This window comes from Oryctolagus cuniculus, chromosome 8, assembly GCF_051225735.1.
Source record: "Oryctolagus cuniculus isolate XC-2025 breed Fujian yellow rabbit chromosome 8, ASM5122573v1, whole genome shotgun sequence".
In the NCBI taxonomy this organism is placed as follows: Eukaryota; Metazoa; Chordata; class Mammalia; order Lagomorpha; family Leporidae; genus Oryctolagus; species Oryctolagus cuniculus.
This window is the reverse complement of record NC_142874.1, coordinates 2,529,736-2,547,222: the sequence shown is the minus strand read 5'-3', so window position 1 is coordinate 2,547,222 and position 17,487 is coordinate 2,529,736. Positions and strand designations below refer to the sequence as shown.

Genomic DNA, 17,487 nt, shown 5'->3' with positions numbered 1-17,487 from the left:
CTACGAGAAAAAACACTGAATTTCCCTAACTTGTTCCAAGTGGACATACTCAGAATATTTTGAATTTCTTTCGGGAAGCCAGTGTTACACATATGATGCAAATGAGACCAGGGTATGCAATGAAAATGAAATACAAAAATGTCTTTCATAAACTGAGGTACATATATTCTAAGCAAAATATGATTATATGAATTTAATCACATATGAAAGCATAATGGATCAATATCAAGCAAGGTACATTAAAAAGTGAAGGATTTTTAGCATTCTCAAACTCTGTAAATCATCCATGTAGGTGAAAAATATAAGGAAATTACATGGCCATTTAGATTAAATATTAAAAAGCATTTAATAAAATTCAATATCCAACCATAAGAAAATCAACTTTTAGCAGAATAGGAGAACACAGTGACTTCCTTCTTGCGATCAAGATAGTCTAAAATGGACCACAGCACACTACTTAATACAGGATCCGTGAAAGCCTTCTCCCTAGGAACAGACCCGGACATGACTGCCTTCTCTCCCCTCCCTCTTCAACACTATATGGGAGGAATGGTCAGGGAAATCAAACAAAAAAGAAGCATAAATTTAAATATCAACTTTTAATCAATAAAACTCAAGATATGTGGATGACACCATTATAGGGAGAGAGAATCCAATGTAACTCCAAGCCAAATACAACCGGATTTAGCAAGATTACCAGGTAGGCAATCATTATGAGTCACAGCAAGAAACAAACAGAAAACATTAAAGGACAAAAGGCTAACTAGCAAACACGCATCTACGAGAGAAATTTAAATTATGTAATATCTTTAAACATTATTCAAATGAATTTTAAGTACACAGGAACGCACACAAAGGACACAACAGAGAAATGACTCCAGAGCATGGAGAAAGCAAAGACCCAGAAGTCAATGAAATGCCAGTAAGCCAGTAAGTTCTATCCCACCTGAATGCGGTATAGATCACCAGACTGCACAGGAACACGGAGGTGATGGCGCCGGCCGCGGGGGAATCAGCAGTAGCCCCAGGTCCTCACTCCCCTCACCTGGCAACATTCCCCCCGTACCCACTATGCCAGCGAGCATACTGATTGGCTACCGCTTTATGACATCATCCATGCCCACCCGCTTTGCAAGCTGTCCAACCAGGCACGCCTCGCGGGAGGGGCAACCACGTAATCTCGTGAGATTGTCACGTCACAGTCTTCCAGGCTGCACTGGGAGAAATGTCCGTGTGGTGGCTTAGCTTTCTCCCCTCTGCAAAGAGGAAGCTGGACACTTGAAAAGCAGGAAATGCAGTATGCTTAGGGCCAGGTGTCTGAGAAGAGGGAGGTGGAAAAGTTAGATCCTGCTTGAACTGAGTGTGGAGGGACTTGGACTTCCCCACGGTGAGCTCTTGCATCTGCAGACTCCACCAGGTGAAGGCTGGGCTGGCTCCAGAATATGGGTGACATACCCTGTCCCTGCACAGTGACCTCGGCTTAGCACCAGAGCCATCTCTTCCGAGTGGCTGTAGTGCCACCTCTCCTCAGGTTGTGCAGTGAGGACAGGAGGATGATCAGGGAGAATCTGGACTCGGAGTACAGGGTTCATGCATGGAGGAACTGTGGTCTGTTGGGGGTGCCCGGTCCCTCCTTTCTCCCCATCGGCATACAGTACCACAAACTCTGTAAATCAGAGAAGAAACAGCTTTGACTCAGCTTTTCGGTCCAAAGATTGGGAAGGGCACCTGATGATGAACTTGTTGGCAGAGTTCTGAGGCAGCTGCAGGCATCACCAGGGCGCTTGAATGTTTATTTGGTGAAGTTTCACAAAAGAGGAAATCAGAGAACGTCTCCCTGACACTCCAGTGCAAAATATCCTTGGGCCTGTCTTCATTTTGCATTCCTTAAATGCAGCCATTGGCTTGACTTTACCTTTGCAAACTGCAGGGTGATGTCACCTCCACTCACCCTCCTCCCTTTTCCTCTCCTAATTTTTAAAACTGACTGAGGGTGATGTTCCAAGAAGTCCCCCGTGGCCAAGGCTCCAGGAGTGTCTAGTGGATGTCATTCCCTGGGTCTCATCCTGCCCCTGAAGCTTCTCTTAGGACTGGGTGAAAATTCTGGGTACACCTGCCATCTGTATGGCTAAGCCTTTGGGACATTAAGGTTTTCCTCTCACTGCAGTTTCTATCCTGGGAGACATATTAATAGTCAACTACATAGATGCTGGTATCTGGGGACAAGACAGAAATGATTCTCTGATACTTCTAAAGGGAGAAAGGTTGTCACAGAAGTCAGGGCAAACCCACCCTAGCTAAGCAGTGCCAGATCTGAAAAGAAATGCACTTTGGTGGACACACAGCAGTTTGTTTTTTCTTCCAGGGAGTTGGTGTAGTTAGACCGCAAGTGAGATTGTCTGGGAAGGCAAGACTCTGCCTGTGGAGAAAAAGCTTAGAGATTTGAGAATTTGCATCTGTTGAATGATAAAAATCTATGTTTGATATTTGCCCACATTTTCTGGTTCATAGATCTTAAGTGTTGCATTTTAATACGTGTTTTGTGACTTTATTTTAATGAGAAGATAAATTAAAATATCTCTCGGCATTCATGAATCCAATGAACTTTACACTCCACTTTATAATTTTAAGAATTTTGACATTGACAGTATTGCTATGTATCTTCAATTTTGTTTTCACCTGTGAATTTTACTTTTCACCCTCACATAGTCACAATGTTTGTCATGATCATTATTTTTTATTGTGCTGTGATGCCAAAAATTTTAAAAAATACTTTTATGAGGCCACTTTTCCCAAAGACCATCAGTATGACAGCTGTTGTCCAAAGAGTAAATATTTTGAGTAATAAATATGATTGCAGACCAGAAATGATTGTGTAGTATGTCACACAGAGGCTACTCAAGAGAGTTTCTGAATGGATTTGGGCCCATTTCACATATATTGATTATTGTTCAAGGAAGAAAGATGCTTCTCTGTATTGGCTATCTTGAGGAAGTTTATTTGGCCCTTGGTAATCCTAATAGTTCTTATTTGGGATGCAGAGAGAATGCAGTAGAGCTAAAGCTAATTCTTATGGAGGACCAGTTAGTTATGGTAGTAACAAGAGGGACATAATGGGCATTTTCGTGTGTTCCTTTACCATTTATTTATTTACTTGAAAATCAATTACAGACAGAGAAAGGAAGAGAGAGGAAGAGAGAGGGAGAAAGGCACACACACACACACAGAGAGAGAACTGCTATTCAATGTTTTACTCCCCAATGGCCACAGTGGCCAGTGTTGTGCCAAACTAAAGCCAAGAAACAGGAGCCAGGAGGTTCTCCCAGGTCTCTCACATGGGTGGCAGTAACCAAGCACTTGAGACATCTTCCACTACTTTTCCCATGTTATTAACAGGGAACTGGATCAAAGCAGAGTCACACACACACAGAGATGTATTTACACAATGGCTTTTTTGTCTTGATTTAACATAGTCACTGAGAAGTGTTGTCTGGTGTCGAGAGTGTGTGACATACACATGACATATTCATACATCTCTTCAACAGCGTAAGTCTAGGCCTTTTATTGAGGTGAGGCCAGCTCCAGTCTTCAGGTCTTATTTTGCCTTTCTTAATAGTTAGCTAAACACAGAAAGATTTCCTGTTCTGTATTGTATTCTGTTTTCCATGAAGTACTCCAGTTAAAATAAATACTCATGCTCTTTAGAAAAATATGTTGGAGGCAGCACTGTGGCATAGCAGATAAAGTTGCCACCTGCAGCGCCAGCATCCCATATGGGTGCCAGTTCAAAACCTAGCTGCTCCACTTCCAATCCAGCTTTCTGCTATGCCCTGGGAAAGCAGTGGAATATGGCCCAGGTACTTGGGCCCATGCACACATGGGAGAGACCCAGAAGAATCTCCTGGTTGTTGGCTTCAGATGGGTGCAGCTCCAGACATTGTGACCAGTTGGGGAGTGAACTAGTGGATAGAAGTCCTCTCTGCCTCTGCTTCTATCTCTGAGTAATGCTGACTTTCAAATAAATAAATAAATTCTTTAAAAAGGAAAATTATGTAACATTTTATTAAAAAATCACCTTTATAATTCACATGAAGCCCAAACATTGGAGAAAATTTCCAGAATGTAATCCAGCAAAAATCAAATGTGATCATTATTCCAATCAGGTCTTTGTGGTTTAGGAAATAGGTTCTTGATGCTAATTTGTTAACATTCCCTCATATTCCAGAATTGTAAACTGAAGTTGTAGGAACACAAATAATCCAAGCACTAACCATAGATATAGAAATATATAAAAGAAAAAAAAACTTGAAATCCAGTGCTTCTACTTTTGATAAAAGAGGAATAGGCAACAAATAGTAACAGTTGTTTTATATGTTGGAAATAAGTATTTTGAGGGAATGTAAATGATGGTGTCTGTGCTCATAAGGAAGCCTGAGTGTGTTATTTTCCCCTGTGGAAAGTGCAGGTGTCAGAAGTATGTCATAATTGATTACCTATTTCCAATTTTAATACGTAGGTTCAGAACCTGCTCCTATATGAGTGTAGATGGTTGAGAAATATAGACAGTCCTGCCTTCTTGATTCCCCATGAAGATAAAGATACAAGTATCATTCATCATCTTGTGTGCAATGGTTAAATATTTCAGTGTGTGCAGTGTGTGATCTTAATTGTGAATGTACTTGCTGGGCTTTTGCTTCTGTTCAATGGGATGTGAAAAGTTTTTGAAGTTCATTTTATATATTTTGTTAACATTTGAACCACTTGAATCAGGTTTGCTGTTATTTCTTCACAAAAGCATCATCACCAACAGTAATGCTTTCTTAGTAGATTCCCCAGACCTTTTCTTTCTTGCAAACATCTTGGGTCCTGAATAACCTTGTGTTTTATAGACTCTGGATTTATAAGTTCTGCTATCTCTGGGCTGTTCTTTGTGAAATTTCTATTTCCTCATATTGCTCTTGCTTACATGTTACAGTGAGACCCCATTTACCAGGGCCACAGTAACAGATGAGGGACAGAATGTAAGAGCTAAGACAAGGGAATGAGATGTGCTCTTTTGAACAGGGGTGCCCTCCTGCAGAGCTGTGTACTTGGAAGTCTGAGTAGCTTCACAAGATTTGGTTTATTGGATGCTCTTTTTTTGTGAGTACTTTGTTAATGTTTTTAGAGTCTTAGACTTTGATTAATGATTGAATAACTTCCTGCAAGGTATGTTGTAGGGAAAGTCACATCTCCCAAAGGAGGAGATGTCACCACATTGTTGATTGCAATCTTCACCTGAGAGAGCCATTTGTCATGGAAAGGAATTATGAGTAATTCTGATAACATCAGACTAAATGCTCTTTAGAAAACAATTAGATATTTTCTAATTGCTCTCATATTCCTGTCCCTGGTTTGACTGAGGAGATGGGAGAGAGAAACACACCTCCTCTGCAACACCAAGCACAGGCCTCTCACTCCTTTGCTGAAGCAGCTATGATTCCCAAGCTTCCTACAAATACAGATACCATTTTTCTCCTTCATCTCTCTCTTTTTTCCTTTCTCATTCTAGAGACAATTTTCTTATTGGAAACATCTATCTATTTTTAAACTTTTCATGATAAAAAATCAATGAATTGACTGCAAACTCATCCAATCAAATTTTTATTCGTACTTACCTTGGATTAACATGTAACTATGGAATCAACACCAAACTTAAATTATCTGTCTACCATCTTTTCTATTTCATGTTTCATGAATCTGGCCTTTTGTGAAAAAGCTATTTGTAGATTTCGAAGCCATATGATCAAAACATTAGCTGCCTTCTCTCTCCAAGGAGAATGAGTACATTTAGACTAAGTTGTCTCACATATTTTCTTGGATGTTTGTTCTTTTGTCTAAGTATCTTCCTGGTGTATTAGAATCTCATCTACTTATCAAAACATGTTCTTTGTATCACTAGATAAAAGAGCAAGAATGAGAAACATTTTCTCATGTAGTTACATTTAGAGGTCTCATTCAGACAATAACTTATGAGTGCTGTGATCTTAAAGGCTTGTGACAGGAAAATCAAGATTAGAAAGGAATTTTGAGTTTATAAAGGAATGCATGAAGCAAGAGCTAAATGCAGCTCTGAAACACGTGGAAATGGGGCTACTACACAGAGAGGTTTAAGGACTTTCCCAAGATCATACAGCTGGTAAGTGGTAGAGGAGGAATTTAAGATGCATTTTTCATGACCTTGATAATCTAGTTGTTTAAACACAAGGATGGTAATTGCAAAGATTCACTGAGTACATCCTATGAGCCAGTGTGCAGTGACTTGGCAACCATGTCCCTTACTTCACACTGAAATTACCCAGATCCTATGTGTCTATGCAGTGTAGTAGCTCGAAAACCGTTAGCATAAATGTATCCTAGATGAGACTAAAACATGAGATTTTGACAGAAGTAAGATTAGGGTTGTTGTCTGCATGGTGAGGAGAAGACTTGCCCTGTGGAAATTTTAATGAGAACATCTGCCCTGTGTAGATTCTGCCTCTGTTGCACATTGGAGGGCTCATCATCTGCAGGGGTAGCAAAAGCTGAATCCTTCCTTCCCCTTTTCAATAACAGATTCCTTGATTCCTCAGTTGAGCACACCTGTTGTCATAGTGTGTGACTTCTAAGAAATGTTCTTTTAAAATATTTACTTACTTACTTATTTATTTATTTAAGAGGCAGAGAGAAGGAGACAGGTAGACATGGAGAAATCTCCCATCTGCTGATTCACTCTTCAAATATCTGCAACAGCCAGTACTGGGCTGGGCCCAAGTCAGAGGCCAGGAACCCAATCCAGGTCTCCCAAAAGGGTGGCAGGAACCCAATTACTTGGGTCACCACTACTGCTTCCCTGAGTGAATATTAGATGGAAGCTGGAATTGGAAATGAAAGCCAGGAATGAAAGCTGGGCACTCTGATATGGGACAAGACATCTTAACTGCTAGGCCAAAGGCTGAACTTAAGGAAATGTTCTTAAAGAGTAGGAACATGAACTTCTTATTTTCTGTTGTCCTCCTGGATGGGATGGAGAGTGTGTGTTTCCTGGAGCTGCAGGAAACATTTTATATCATGAGGGAACCTTAGGGATGAGGTGACAAGGAAGAAAGGGCCTGGATCTGCTACTATGAAGAACCATGCTTGTCCTATAATAAATATGTTTGGATCCTTAAATGTAAGAGTGAAGGAAGTGTTAACCTACAAGTGTTTTTTTTTTTGAAAGGCAGAATTACAAAGAGAGAGAGAGAGAGAGAGAGAAGAAGGATCTTCCATCTGTTGGTTCATTGCTCAAATAGCTACAACTGCCAGGGCTGGGCCAGGCTGAAGCCATGAGCTAGGAGTTTATCCGGGTTCCCATATGGATGCAGGAGACCAAGCACTTGGCCATCCTCCAATGCTTTCCCAGCTATATTAGCAGGGAGCTGGGTTAGAAGTAGAGAAGCTAGTACTGGAACTGGCACCAATATGGGAAGCTGGAGTCACAGAATGTGACTTAACCCACTACACTACAACATCAGCCCCTAAGTCACACTTTTAAATATTTATTTTTGCTTGCTACTCATAGCTTAAATAAATTCTAGCTAATATACATAAGTCATGTCATTTCTTTTGATTCTGATCATAACCCTCTAAGGCAAGAACTGTGATGATCTCCATGGGTAGGTGAAGAAAATGAGGCCCTGAGACCACACAGCCAAATGGTAAAGCTGAGTTACCTCTGCCCCTTTTAGGCACCAAATGTAAGAGTGATCAAATAGAAGAAATCCCAACAGTCTTGTGTCTTTAGTTAGGACAGCTTGTAGTAACACAAAATTGCAAAGCCAACTCTTTGGTTGCCCATTAGCTGTCCATGGGTAGTTTAGTTCAAAGTCCTTCCCACAAACACCTTGCAGAGAATACATGATGTTTTTCTGAAGATGATTTTGACTTCAAATCACTAAAAGCCCAACTTAAACTGGCTTGAATGAGATTCAGACAGAGTGGTCCTGGGGTTGATGAATTTGGTGGCTGAGTGATATTACTGAGAGTATGGGTTCTTTTAACCTCTGCTCTGTGACACACAGCACTAGCATTATCCAAAAGTTGGTTCTTTTGTGGCAACAGGAATGATGCTTGGAACAAGCAATTAATATTATCCATTCTTTTATTTACAGCAAAAGGAAAGAGAAATGGATTTTCTTCTCTTTCTTTAAAACCTGAGGTGGGGGTGGGTGTTTGGAACAGTGCTTAAGATGCTTCAGAACACTTGCAACCCAAACTAAAGTGCCTGGGTTCAAGTCCTCTCCACACTTTCAATTCCAACTTCCTGACAATGTGTCCTGGGGGCAACAGGTGATGGCTTATGTAGTTGGGTCCCTGCCACCCATGTGGGAAACCAGATTGAGTTCTCTACTCCCAACCTCAGCCTAGCTCAGCCACAATCATTGCAGTGGATGGAAGATCTCTATCTTTGAAATAAATAAATATTTAAGTACATACATAAATTAATAAAATCAAGGTAGAAGGTGTTGTGGTGCAGCGGGTTAAGCTGTCACTTGGGATGACCACAGCCCATATTAGTGGACCTGCAATTAAGTCCCACCTCTGATTCCAATTGAGCTTCCTCTTAATGCACTTAGACAACAGGTGATGGTCTAAGTATGTGAGTTCCCATCCATGTGGGAGACTAGGATGGAGTTCCTACCTTCAACCTGGCCCATCCGTGGCTTCACAGACATCTGGAGAATGAACCAGTGGATGGAAGATCACTCCTTCTCACTCTCTGTCACTCTACCTTTCAAATAGATCTTAAAAAATCTATAAAGAGTTTTCTCACCAACCATCTGCTGTCCAATAGCAATGGTTGGGAGTATATTCTGAAGTAAGACATTAACAGACAAATGACCATCAAGGCCAAAGCCAAGGAAGTGGGTACATGGCAGGGCTGCTTGTGGCAAACAGGACTATAATGTTTTAAAAATGCTCCCTCTGGACTAAATACTCATAGATATGCCATGCATCCTTCCTTTCCTGCACTTGTAGTAGCCTTCAGTAATGACTAAATGCCCCGCCCCAGGGTACTGCTTTCAAGACTGTCTGTGGCCACAGAGAACAGGTGGCCTGAGGAGTGGTCACTGAGGAGAAAGTAAAGGCTGGGAACCTCAGGGGATCCTGGCCTGGAGTGCCTGCCCCTGTGTCACAGGTCTGCAGCAGAGCATGCCTGTCATTTCCCTTTGCCTGCACCATCTCTATTAACATTGCCCATGACTACGTTAGACTTCGGGATCACAGTGCACTATCCACTATCTCAACTCGAATTCCTAGGTTTGCCACTAAGTCGTCTCCTCAGTGCATCCCTCCCAGCAATGAGGTTGGGAAGAAGAGCTTGTCAGAAAAAAAGAGATCCAGGAGATGAGGCCAGAAAGCTCCCAGCTGGTCAGAGGCTTCTGACCTGATCTGTGTTTGGTGGGGTGTGGCCTGTCCCCATCCCCTCCATCTGTAGCTGCAGCTCTACAGGAAGCTGTTGTGTTTAGCTCCTAACCCAATCCTTAGTGTCTTAAAGGATTCAGCAATTAAGCCTCTGCAGGGTGTTGTGGGAGTGTTAAGGTGTTTTCTGTCCCCATTAAAATGTAGTAGTGGAGAAACTGTCCCCAGACACATCTGGGTGAGCTCTGCACTCACTCTGCCCTCTTCTCCAGGGACTCATCCAGGATGTACCACTTCTCCATGGGCTCCTCCAACTTTTTATGTTTTTAAAGATTTCATTCATTTATTCAAGAGGTAGAGCCACAGACAGAAGGAGAGGCAGAGAGGGAGAGAGATCTTCCATCCACTGGTTCACTCCCCAAATGGCCACAATGGGCAGATTTGGGACAATCTGAAGCCTGGATCTAGAAGCTTCATCTGGGCCTCTCATGTGGGTGCAGGGGCCCAAGCACTTGGGCCATCTTCCACTGTTTGTCCAGGCTATAGCAGAGAACTGGATAGGAAGAGGAGCAGTTGGGACTTGAACCAGCACCCACATGGAATGCTGGCATTGCAGGTGGAGACTTGGACTACTACACCACACAGTTCAAGCCCTCTTTTTCTTTATGGGAGGAGAGGGTGTGGGTAGTACAAAGCTCTAGGCTCTGCCTGTGTGCTAAGTGGAGGTAACCATGGAGGACCAAAGGCGTTATACCCTAGAATCCCATGGTTCTATGTCTGTCCCTAGCTCTCTGCTTCTTCTCAGGTGGTTTTTTTCTCTTTCTGGTTGTAAAACATGTGTCTGTCATCTAAAGACTGCGAGTCCTGCATCAGCTGCAGACACTTTTGTCTGTGGCTGACTGGTTCAGGTGTTTTGCATTCTTCTCCTGCAGTCTCCATGCTGCCTCAGGGAGTGCTGGCCTTTGGTCATAACAACTTTTGACAACTGGAGTCTCACCTACAGTATTTAGATAAGTATGTCTCATTTAAAATAATTTCTGTGTTTAGAAATAAAGAGGTTGTCATTACAGGTTTGACTACATGCCTATTTAAATGACTAATTCCACCTTGACTCAATTACTGATCTCCCAGTTGGAAGTTAATACATAATTTACCAACTAATACCTTCTCTTCAACTCTAAAACACTGCTGCCTGGCTTCTGAGTGACCTGCCTGCTTCCCTACTTCTTTACCAAGACATCCCTGATACCAACACTTCTGGCACCTGCATTAGCATTTATGCTTAGCAAGTAACTATGCACTTGGATTGCAATAGGTCTGTTAAATGTTCAAGAATTTATTTTGAATGGCCATTTTTGTGATGTAGTAGGTTAAGCATGTGATGTTGGCATCTCATATCAGAGTGCAGTTAGAGTCCCAGGTGTTTTGCTTCTAATCCAGCTTCCTGCTAGTGTATCTGAGAAGGGAGAGGAAGATGGTTCAACTGCTAGAGCCACTACCACTTATGAGGGAGACTCAGATAGAATTATGGTTCCCAGCTTCACCCTGGCCCAGACCTGGCTATTGTGGACATTTTGGGAGTGAAACAGTAAAGGAAATAGCTGTATCTTCTCCTTCCCAACCCCCAATATAATTGCCATTCAAATAAATAAGTAGAATTTTTTAAAAAGTTTGAGATCCATGTACCATTTTTGTATAATATGCATTTTGCATGAAGTTTTTGAGGAGGATTTCAAAATTTGTTGCACAAAATAAACATTTTAATACAATTTTTCACAAATTTTCTGAAAATCTCTCATATTTGCTTTTATTTCTATTTTCCTATAAATAACACATATATTTGCATGTCTTGCAAAGCATGCATAGTATTTCCTTTCTCATTTTGGCCTTACTGATATCACTCTAGTTTTATTTTCATTTCTTATTTGCACAATTTTATTCTATCTTGCAGTTTCTTCTCATCTCAGTCTATCCTATGTGAAGTGATCGTATTAAACTTGTTGGAGAACAGTTTTTATCTTGTTACTCTCTTGTACAAAAGTGATTAAGAGAACAAAAAGGCATCCATATTTCATTAGGAATCAAATACAAAATCTTTAGTCAAATGATTATAGACATCATAAATCCAATGGCCTGATAACTTTAAAAAAAAAGCTTATTTATTTGAAAGGCAGAGTGACAGGGAGGGAGATAAAGGGAGGAGGGAGAGAAGAACAGGGAGAGGGAAAGGCAGAGGGAGGGGAGGGGGGAGGGGGAGGGAGAAGGAGAGGGGCAGAGAGAGAGATAACAACCCACAGTGTTGGGAGGGGTGTTTCACCTGCTGATTCACTTGCCAAATGCCCACACAGCTGGAGTTGGGTCAGGCTGAAGCAAGGAGCCAGGAATTCCATCCAGATCTCACACATGGGTATTAGAGCCCTAAGTACTTGGGCCATCATCTGGTGCCACCCATGCACATTAATAGGAAGCTGGGTCAGAAGCAGAGGCAGGATTCAATCCCAGGCATTCTGATATGTGTTGTAGGCATCCCAAGTGGTAGCTTAACCTACCGCACCATAATATCATCTCTAGCATTTTATTTGACATTTCTTTGATATTTTCTATTTCTATGGAATTTTGAATTGTTTTACCTAACTTTATTTTTCAGAGCTAGTATTGTGATCCAGCAGGTTAATCTGTTGCCAGTGATGCTGGCATCCCATATGAGCACCATCTTGCATCTCAGGTGCTACATTTCCTATCCAGTTCCTTGCTAATGCATCTGGAAAGCAGCAGAAGATGATCCAAGTTCTTGAGTTCCTGCCTTCCATACGGGAAACCTGGATGGAGTTCCAGCTACTGGATTTGGCCTGACCCAGCCCCAGCCAAAGTGGCCATTTGGGGAGTTAACCAGCAGATGGGAAATGGATCTCTCTCTCTCTCTCTCTCTCTCTCTGTATCTCTGTCTCTGCCTTTCAAATAAGTAAATCTTTAAAAAGTGAATTTATTTTTCAATTTTTTTCTCTAGCTTCTAGAATAGCATTCTCCCTTGGTGCTACAGCAATCTGTTGACTAGTTCTTCTCAATCTCTGAATAGAGCACAACACATCTCCCAAATGTTGACATCCTGTCACAGATGTTGGCCTCTTCTGTTCTCTAAACTACAGACTCTTGAGCTCCTAAATAACTTTCATGCATTAACTTGCATACACATACCTGAGGACTCCAAAATCTTAGATTGCAGGTCTGACTTAGCTTTTATTTTCAAATGACTGATGAGAAAACATGTTAGGAAGACAGCATTTAGCCTTGTGGTTAAGATGCCGGTGTCACATATTGGAGTTTCTGGTTTTGATTCCCAGTTCTGACCCCTGACTACAGCTTCCTGCCAATGCAGACCCTGGAAGGCAGCAGTGTGATGGCTGAAATGATTGAGTTCCCTGCTCCAAGACCATCCCTGGACATTGTGTACATTTGAGCAGTGAACCAGAGGGTGAATATTTCTTCTCTGGTTTTTTGCCTCTCAAATTAAAACACAAAACAAAACAAAAAACCTATGTCTATGTTTACAAATAAAAGGACTAAATGGCTAAAAGCATTTTCATTGTTAAATTCAGCAAAAATAATTCTTGGTTGTAAATGATATTTGAATAATGTACAATTACAAATCAAGCTTACATAATGGATTGAGAAGAGAGATGTGGGCAATAATTTTTATATTTGGCTTTGATACTTTTTTGTTATGTAACCTTAAACAGCCCATTGAATTCATTGTGCCTAAGTCTGATGTTCTTAAAATTATGGGCTCATCTAGTTGAGGCAGGTAATATAGCCCCAGAACAGCTAAGAGACACTGGCAAGTCATTTTACCTCTCTAGTTCTTTCTCCTTTGAACATAAGAAGACTGTCTTTCTATTTAAGATTTATTCTACCCATTCCCATCTTAAGTAAGGTTCACATGACTGTGAAATATTTTGTGACTGTCAGGTCTTCTTCAATTCTACTGCATTGCTTTTTTTTTTTACTTTTATTTAGTAAATATAAATTTCCAAGGTACAGTTTATGGATTACAATGGCTATGCCCCATAACTTCCCTCCCACTCGCACCCCTCCCATCTCTCGCTCCCTCTCCCATTCCATTCACATCAAGATTAATTTTCAATTATCTTTATATACAGAAGATCAATTCAGTATATATTAAGTAAAGATTTCATCAGTTTGCACTCACACAGAAACACAGAGTGTAAAATAATGTTTGAGTACTAGTTATAGCATTACTTCACATTGGACAACACACTAAGGACAGATCCCACATGAGGAGTAAGTACACAGTGACTCCTGTTGTTGACTTAACAATTTGACACTCTTGTTTATGGCGTCAGTAATCTCCCTAGGCTCTAGTCATGAGTTGCCAAGGCTATGGAAGCCTTTTGAGCTCGCTGATTTCGATCTAATTCAAACAGAGTCTTAGTCCAAGTGGAAGTTCCCTCCTCCCTTCAGAGAAAGGTACCTCCTTCTTTGATGGCCCCATTCTTTCCACTGGGATCTCACTCATGGAGATCTTTCAATTAGGTCTTTTTTTTTTCCAGGGTGTCTTGGCTTTCCATGCCTAAAATACTCTAATGGGATCTTCAGCCAGATCCGAATGCCTTCAGGGCTGATTCTGAAGCCAAAGTGCTATTTAGGACATCTGCCATTCTATGAGTCTGCTATGTATCCCACTTACCAAGAAGGATCATTCTCTCCCTTGTTGATTTGATCAGTTAGTATTAGCAGACACTAGTCTTGTTTGTGTGATCCCTTTGACTCTTAGACCTATCAGTATGATCTATTCTGAACTGATATTGATCACTTGGACTAGTGAAATGGCATTGGTACATGCCACCTTGATGGGATTGTATTGGAATCCCCTGGCACGTTTCTAACTCCACCATTTGGGGCAAGTCCGATTGAGTATGTCCCAAATTGTACATCTCCTCCCTCTCTTATTCTCACTCTTATATTAAAGAGGGATCATTTTTCAGTTAAAATTTAAACACCTAAGAATAATTGTGTGTTAATTACAGAGTTCAAACAATAGAACTAGAACAAAAAAATACCAAAATGGATAAAGTATTACATTGTACATCAATAGTCAGGAAAAAAGCTGATCAAGTCACTGTTTCTCATAGTGTCTATTTCACTTCAACAAATTTCCTCTTTGGTGCTCAGTTAGTTGTCACCGATCAGGGAGAACATATGATATTTGTCCCTTTGGGACTGGCTTACTTCACTCAGCATGATGTTTTCCAGATTCCTCCATCTTGTTGCAAATGACCAGGTTTCATTGTTTCTGAATGCTGTATAGTATTCTATAGAGTACATGTCCCATAATTTTTTTATCCAGTCTACTGTTGATGGGCATTTGGGATGGTTCCAGGTCTTAGCTATTGTGAATTGAGCTGCAATTAACAATAATGTGCAGACAGCTTTTTTGTTTGCCAATTTAAATTCCTTTGGGTAAATTCCAAGGAGTGGGGAGGCTGTGTTGAACAGTAGGGTTATATTCAGGTTTCTGAGGAATCTCCAGACTGACTTCCATAGTGGCTTAACCTGTTTGCATTCCCACCAACAGTGGGTTAGTGTCCCTTTTTCCCCACATCCTCGCCAGCATCTGTTGTTGGTAGATTTCTGAATGTGAGCTATTCTAACTGGGGTGAGGTGGAACCTCATTGTGGTTTTGATTTGCATTTCCCTGCTTGCTAGTGATCTTGAACATTTTTTCATGTGCCTGTTGGCCATTTGGATTTCCTCTTTTGAAAAATGTCTATTGAGGTCCTTGGCCCATCTCTTAAGTGGGTTGTTTGTTTTGATGTTGTGGAGTTTCTTGATTTCTTTGTAGATTCTGGTTATCAACCCTTTATCTGTTGCATAGTTTGCAAATATTTTTTTCCCATTCTGTCGGTTGTCTCTTCACTCTCCTGACTGTTTCTTTTGCAGTACAGAAACTTCTCAATTCGATGCAATCCCAATAGTTAATTTTGGCTTTGACTGCCTGTGCTTCTGGGGTCTTTTCCAAGAAGTCTTTGCTGGTACCTATGTCTTGCACGATGTTAGCACAAAGCTGGAATTGAGAGTTTAACCAGAACATAACATTGGCACTCCGATGTGGGAAGAAGGCATCCTAAGGATCCTCTTGACGATTATGCCAAATGCCCAATGTCTTAACTTCTTTTGATTGAACATATTATATGATCCCATTTAACTCTATTTTTAAGTTACCATGAATATATGTCTTTTAAATTTTTTGTTTGGGTAATTTCACTGAAGTTGGCAATATACATTTTCAAATAATCTGTACCCAAATTCAATAACACTATTACTTTGGAAGCTCAGATATCTTATAAAAGAATGTTCTCAGGCCGGCGCCGTGGCTCAATAGGCTAATCCTCCACCTTGCGGCGCCGGCACACCGGGTTCTAGTCCCGGTAGGGGTGCCGGATTCTGTCCCGGTTGCCCCTCTTCCAGGCCAGCTCTCTGCTATGGCCAGGGAGTGCCGTGGAGGATGGCCCAGGTGCTTGGGCCCTGCACCCCATGGGAGACCAGGAAAAAGCACCTGGATCCTGGCTCCTGCCATCGGATCAGCGCGGTGCGCCGGCTGCAGCGGCGGCCATTGGAGGGTGAACCAACGGCAAAGGAAGACCTTTCTCTCTCTGTCTCTCTCTCTCACTGTCTACTCTGCCTGTCAAAAATAAAAAAAAAAAAAAGAATGTTCTCAACTCTTTACTCCTATCCTTTATATACTTTCTGTCATTATTTTTAATGATCAGAAATTGTAACAATACTTTTCATTGTTAATTTTTTATTAAAATGATAATATTATCTGTTATGTTACATTGGAATAAAGAATATAAATATTTTCCTGTACCTCCATTTGCTTTTGGTCTTTTCCTTACTTGGATGACATCCAAGACTATGTTGCTCTTTATGTCTGATGAATTATTTTCTTATTCACTTGAAAGAAAACAAGAGACAATAAATGAGAAAAAGAGCTCCTACTCACAAATTCACTTCCCACATGCTCACATCTTCCAGGGAGGGATCAGATCGAAACCTGAGAGAAGGTAACTCACTTCAGGTTTTTCATGTGGGTGGCACAAACCACATGTCTCGACACATCACCATGACTTCCCAGGGTCTGCATTAATTGGAAGCTGGAGTTAGGATCAGAATCAGGAAATGCACCCAGGTCCTCTATTGTGGAATACAGTTTTATTAATCACTACACTTAACAATTCCTTAAGCCTGTTTTTAAACTGAAATACATGGATCCAGAGTTGAACATTGTGCCTGTAATTTGACAACAGTATTAAGAATGCATGAAACAGTATAAAGGGATGGGGTCATGAGCAGTGAGTTAAGCCACGACTTGGGATGCCCTCATCTCATATTTATCTTCCTCATTCAGGTCCTGTCCATTCCCCACTTTCAATCCAGATTCCTGCTAAAATGTATCTGAGGGACATTTGATGATGTCTTAAGTATTTATGTACCTTCTGCCTACATTGGGGAAACAAAAGTGTTCCTGGCTCCTAGATTAAACTGGACCAGTCCCAGGTTTTGCAAGTATTGACAAGTGAACTAGTGGATGGAAAATCTCTCTATCCACTTCTGTTCCTCATCCTTTCCAGTAAATAAATACATATTAAAAAGTTGTAACTGTTCTTCCATCTAGATTTAAGCTTAGCTTTGCAACAATGGCATTCATAGACTATCAGAAAGTCTAGTGATAAATCATGCAAGGGATGAGCAGAAAGTTCAATGGGAAAGGCAACCTTGATTTTTAAATTATAAGATTATTTAAATAATCCTTAACAGGACTGTAGATTATTGCCTAATGACTTTCTTATGCTTTGTAAATGATGTAGTTTGGTTAATCACATATTGCAGATAGTTCATTGATAGAATATAGAGGCACTTCTGATTTTTAAAATTTTACTCAGCCTTTGATTACCATTTACTACTTGTATATTATTATAGGATACAGTGCAACATTTGAGTACTTACACATTATTTAATCAATCTAGGAAAACAGGATTTTCCTTG

General features: G+C 40.8%; 1 protein-coding gene across 1 annotated transcript in view; it reads right to left on the bottom strand.

The window, feature by feature from the left end:
* LOC100344946 (uncharacterized) overlaps nucleotides 1–17,487 on the bottom strand; it is a 147,342-nt gene that overhangs the window by 95,032 nt on the left and 34,823 nt on the right. The window contains exon 2 of the mRNA XM_089303079.1: nucleotides 1,456–1,666. Within this exon, the coding sequence (XP_089159205.1) occupies nucleotides 1,456–1,666 (211 nt within the window). The remainder of the gene's footprint in view (nucleotides 1–1,455; nucleotides 1,667–17,487) is intronic.